Source organism: Mya arenaria, chromosome 16 (genome assembly GCF_026914265.1).
Source record: "Mya arenaria isolate MELC-2E11 chromosome 16, ASM2691426v1".
In the NCBI taxonomy this organism is placed as follows: domain Eukaryota; kingdom Metazoa; phylum Mollusca; class Bivalvia; order Myida; family Myidae; genus Mya; species Mya arenaria.
Genome location: NC_069137.1, coordinates 4,230,422 through 4,236,421, shown reverse-complemented (window position 1 = coordinate 4,236,421; position 6,000 = coordinate 4,230,422). Strand labels below are relative to the sequence as shown.

Genomic DNA, 6,000 nt, shown 5'->3' with positions numbered 1-6,000 from the left:
TACAATATTGATATTGATAGATTTATAGCAGTTTTCAAATGTAAAATACATGATGCTTTTAAACAGGATTGGTATGGTGCTTTAGAAAAAAGCACGGTGCAAGATATATATAGACATTTTAAGACTAGTCTTGAATATGAAAGTTTTTAGACTTTTTACCCCAAGGTTTAATATTTCTCTTTTGTAGACAACGACTATCTGTGCACCCACTTCATATTCAGACTGATAGATACGCTAGAAATAATATTGTTCGAAACCAAATATATTGTTTTTGTTGTGATTATAATGATATTGAAGATGAATTTCACCTTATCTGTGTGTGTAAAGCTTTTAATGATTTTAGAAAGAAATATATTAAGAAATGTTATTATACAAGACCTTCGTATTTAAATATTTACAACTATCGCAATAAAATAATAAAAAAGAGCTTATTAAACAATAAATCAAATACTAATTAACTTATAAGTAAACCCTAAGTTCTTCTTTGGTTAGAGATCCTAACTCTATCTGCAGACGGAGGAATACAATTCAGAGCACATAATCGAAAGCTTTTCAAAGATACGATGCAGTCATTGAAACTATGAACATCACACACAATCTGCCATATAAAATATAAGGTTTAAAACTGTGTGATCATAATTAGGTTTCATAATTAAAAGCATCGTTGTTTTAAAACTGGTACATTGTACTGGGATTGTACTAATCCCATTGGTGGAACAATCAGAATGTGCTACGTCGTTATAAATCTAGTTATTATGTAAGACTACCACCTCAAAATCCTGGTTTCAGCAATATATTAATTATCAATTTGTTTCAAATGAGACGGCTTATCATCAATCTACCTTGTGCTTATATTCGATATTTTAGAGATGCATGTTTCAATGTAGAAAAAAATGCTAACGGGAATCGCATTCTCAATTTCTAATGTACACACTATGTTATCAGAATAAATAAAATGTCAACTTAATTTATTAAATCATTAATTATATCAAATCGATAACAATGACATTTTGTTCTAATCTAAAACAGTATTGGAAACTCGCCAGCTGGACTTTTCAAATCACAAAAAGAACTAAAATTCTAACCACATGAAAACCCAACAAACAATGACGAGTCTGTAATGAACAAATTTACAATAATTTTAAATTTAAGCTAATTTATGTAAGACGCATCATGTTATAAACACTCACGTGCGGAAACCGTAATTGATAACATGTTAATCTATGCCATTTTAGAAGGCAAGATAATTTTACCTTTCGTGTATTGTATCACCGCGGAACATTCGCCGCTCCATACTTGAAAGACATACATCTCTGAAATAAGGAACAACACGCGTTTATTTGCTCAATTGATTCTTTACAGTCAATAATACAAGGACAACAATATGGTTGTAAATAAGTTGTATTTAAGATTTTCAGCTCACAGTTCACCACCAATATATGGATTTGCAAAATATATTTATTATTTGACATTTTAGATCAACTGTTTGCTCAAGCATTATTTGAACCAACATAAATATCTCGAATAATTGTGTATAGATAATTTCCTGTCAATTTAATTGACCTCTTTTGCGAGGAATGAGTGACCTTAATTCTCTAACAAATTTAAACTAAACGCCATAACAGACTGTTCATTTCACGGCGAACGTAAGCACATTATCATATTTAGACATGCAAACCGTTTTTATTTACAAGAGAAATGTATATTTTTTTAATTATCAAAAAATATTTTTAGCAAATCATACCTGAATCCTTGCAAAGGACGTCGATTCATCTCCATTTTGGCCTCAATGAAAACTTATAACTAAAAAACAAAAATATATAAATGCAAGAAAATACATAGGTGAAAGACTATAAGACTAAAGATATAAATCATGGATATCGACATATATCGCCGCTGTCTATAACATAACATGACGAGCTACGAACGTATTCGGCCAGTACCGGATATTGATAATTTTATTGTTTACTTGTTGTCATAAAATTTATTGTACTTTCACATATTTAAGTTTGAATTACACGGATTTTGTTTAAATTATGCATTCTTAGTTAATATCTGGAGCAAAATGATTTTCTTGTCACAGAGTACACACTATGAATAAGCCAAACTAGGCTTTACCAATATTTACAATACTAAGGGTTTTTTTCTTAAGCATTTATTTTATTATAACAATGTATAGATTGTTTCGATACTGGACGGTTACTAAGAATCATAATTTTGTCTTTTAAATGGTTCAATAGTCCTCCTAGAAAATATTTGAAATGCTATATATGTTCAAACAACGTAAAATTGCTAAAATCCGAAAAGTCATAAGATCAAACGATGTGAGGTTTTCTTTTCGTCAAACTTTTTTTTATTTTATTAATGTTTAGCACGTTTAAAGAAAAAATAATATTTTCTAATTTTTCGAACGTATACTGGGCAGTTGCCTAATTCCGGATTTGCCTAAATATTCGGAAATCGTTTAAAATGCGTTTTGGCGACCGTGATCAATATAGAATGATCACATTCTACGCAACTGACCTCTATAGCAACAGAAACAACACAAAATGCAGCTATTCGAGTATAACCCCAAAATAAATATCTCTAAACTTTCGCTTTCCTAAATGTCAATATTAAGTTACGTGGGGGTTGACGTCACACAGCGCGAGCTTTTATATTGAGGTTCGACAGGGTTATCTTTAAACACTAGACCTACTATACGATGTTTATGACTTATCGTCAATCACGAAATACAATGCAAATTACATATAAAGTAAATAAATTGACGATGTCATTGTTTTTGTGTTGTGCAGCATTTGATATGAAAATGAAGCAAAAATGAAGCAGATTCGTACTTTCAAAATTATGCAAATTGGGACAAATTAGTAGTTCGGATACGCCGAAAATACACATACAAATACTTCAGAGAAGTATAAAATTTACTTACAGGTTAAACATTTAATACATGATGTTCATTTAAGTAGCATTTAAATATTTGTATTGACTTGATAATGTTTACTTTGTTCTTTGAAAAAATCCGAATATTTAGGCACTGAAGGCAGGTTTTTGGACGTCGTTTATGCCCTTATTTCGTACTGAATATTATATTATAATTAATTGTTTTTTTTATTTTATTTTCTTTCCATTTTGGTTGATATAGTACCCAACATTTTTCTATTAAAATTTCATGCCCTTATGTTCAGTAATTATGACAGTATTTTAAGGAAACTTCAAAATTGATCCGGAATTAGGCAACTGCCCAGTACAGAATTTTAAACTACGAATCTTTGTAGCCATTAAATTAGGGGTAAGTCGTATTGAAACACAATTTACTTGTTTAAATTCACGGTAAAGAGTTTCTAAAATTTGGATAAAAGTCCGATATTGTACCATAGTCATAAATATGCTAATGGTTTAAACTTTTATAAAAGTTTGTATTATACGACTAATAGATGAAGTGATAAAGAACCATTATACAGGAAAACAGATGCATTTGAACATTGCTTTAAACAGCATTACAATTCTAAACTTTATTAGAATCAAAGAAAGTTGTTAATAAAACGATCGCATCATTAAGTATTTGATGAAATCCTCATTGCGGTATGTAAGACATCCTATGTACCGCAAAACAAGTGTCAGACAGTATATTCATTATGAACTTTAACTCCAACGAACTTGAAAATGCCTTAAAGTAACGAATAACTCTTAAGCAGCCTAATAAAAATGGAACTGTGTCACTCTTGTTCTGTTCAGTAGCCTGTGTTGATCAGCAGTTTGATAAGAAAATAGAATGTTGCCACACATTTATTTTCATACGCCTTTAGGTACAGTTGTTTGAATCTTCAAAATAATAAATATTTAATATTATATATACGAAAAACAACGTTTGTGATGAACATGACTCAATCTTAAAAATACTGTTGAAAACGCTTTGTCAGCTGCACGTAAGGTGCTATTCAGCGCTCTTGAAGTATGGAGGACGTGCTAAACACTTATCTCAGCCAACCATAAAATACTATCATGTTCTTCTAGAAAATACTTATTACAAAAATGGACATTTTTTTTTATTTCATTGTCAAATATCACTATTACACAATTTGTCATATGGTTACGATATGTGCAAGATCAAACAATATTTCACAAGTGATTATACGGTTGGGGTTATTGCATGATCAAACATTATTTCACAAGTGATTATAAGGTTCAAGTCATTGCAATATCAAACATTATTTCACAAGTGATTATAAGGTTGGGGTCATTGCAATATCAAACATTATTTCACAAGTGGTTAAAAGGTTAGGGTCATTGCAAGATCAAACATTATTTCACAAGTGATTATAAGGTTAGGGTCATTGCAATATCAAACATTATTTCACAAGTGATTATAAGGTTGGGGTCATTGCAAGATCAAACATTATTTCACAAGTGATTATAAGTTTGGGGTCATTGCAATATCAAACATTATTTCACAAGTGATTATAAGGTTGAAGTCATTGCAATATCAAACATTATTTCACAAGTGATTATACGGTTGGGGTCATTGCATGATCAAACATTATTTCACAAGTGATTATACGGTTGGGGTCATTGCATGATCAAACATTATTTCACAAGTGATTATAAGGTTGGTGTCATTGCATGATCAAACATTATTTCACAAGTGATTATAAGGTTGAAGTCATTGCAATATCAAACATTTTTTCACAAGTGATTATACGGTTGGGGTCATTGCATGATCAAACATTATTTCACCAGTGATTATACGGTTGGGGTCATTGCATGATCAAACATTATTTCACAAGTGATTATAAGGTTAGGGTCATTGCAATATCAAACATTATTTCACAAGTGATTATAAGGTTGGGGTCATTGCAATATCAAACATTATTTCACAAGTGATTATAAGTTTGGGGTCATTGCAATATCAAACATTATTTCACAAGTGATTATAAGGTTGAAGTAATTGCAATATCAAACATTATTTCACAAGTGATTATAAGGTTGGGGTCATTGCATGATCAAACATTATTTCACAAGTGATTATACGGTTGGGGTCATTGCAATATCAAACATTATTTCACAAGTGATTATAAGGTTAGGGTCATTGCAATATCAAACATTATTTCACAAGTGATTATAAGGTTAGGGTCATTGCAATATCAAACATTATTTCACAAGTGATTATAAGGTTGGGGTCATTGCAAGATCAAACATTATTTCACAAGTGATTATAAGTTTGGGGTCATTGCAATATCAAACATTATTTCACAAGTGATTATAAGGTTGAAGTAATTGCAATATCAAACATTATTTCACAAGTGATTATAAGGTTGGGGTCATTGCAAGATCAAACATTATTTCACAAGTGATTATAAGGTTGAAGTCATTGCAATATCAAACATTATTTCACAAGTGGTTAAAAGGTTAGGGTCATTGCAAGATCAAACATTATTTCACAAGTGATTATAAGGTTGGGGTCATTGCAAGATCAAACATTATTTCACAAGTGATTATAAGGTTAGGGTCATTGCAAGATCAAACATTATTTCACAAGTGATTATAAGGTTAGGGTCATTGCAAGATCAAACATTATTTCACAAGTCATTATAAGGTTGGGGTCATTGCAATATCAAACATTGTTTCACAAGTGGTTAAAAGGTTAGGGTCATTGCAAGATCAAACATTATTTCACAAGTGATTATAAGGTTGGGGTCATTGCAAGATCAAACATTATTTCACAAGTGGTTAAAAGGTTGAAGTCATTGCAATATCAAACATTATTTCACAAGTGATTATAAGGTTGGGGTCATTGCAATATCAAACATTATTTCACAAGTGGTTATAAGGTTGGGGTCATTGCAAGATCAAACATTATTTCACAAGTGATTATAAGGTTAGGGTCATTGCAAGATCAAACATTAGTTCACAAGTGATTATAAGGTTGGGGTCATTGCAATATCAAACATTATTTCACAAGTGATTATAAGGTTGGGGTCATTGCAAGATCAAACATTATTT

At 30.7% G+C, this 6,000-nt stretch overlaps 1 protein-coding gene across 2 annotated transcripts in view; it reads right to left on the bottom strand.

Annotated features, from left to right (window-relative positions):
- Positions 1-6,000, bottom strand: part of LOC128222047 (GRIP1-associated protein 1-like) — a 36,575-nt gene that overhangs the window by 20,424 nt on the left and 10,151 nt on the right. For both annotated transcript variants that reach the window (XM_052930803.1, XM_052930804.1), the window contains exons 2-3: positions 1,745-1,803; positions 1,254-1,313 (exon numbers count right to left, since the gene is read on the bottom strand). In XM_052930803.1, the coding sequence (XP_052786763.1) occupies positions 1,254-1,313; positions 1,745-1,779 (95 nt within the window). In that variant the 5' untranslated portion in view covers positions 1,780-1,803. The remainder of the gene's footprint in view (positions 1-1,253; positions 1,314-1,744; positions 1,804-6,000) is intronic.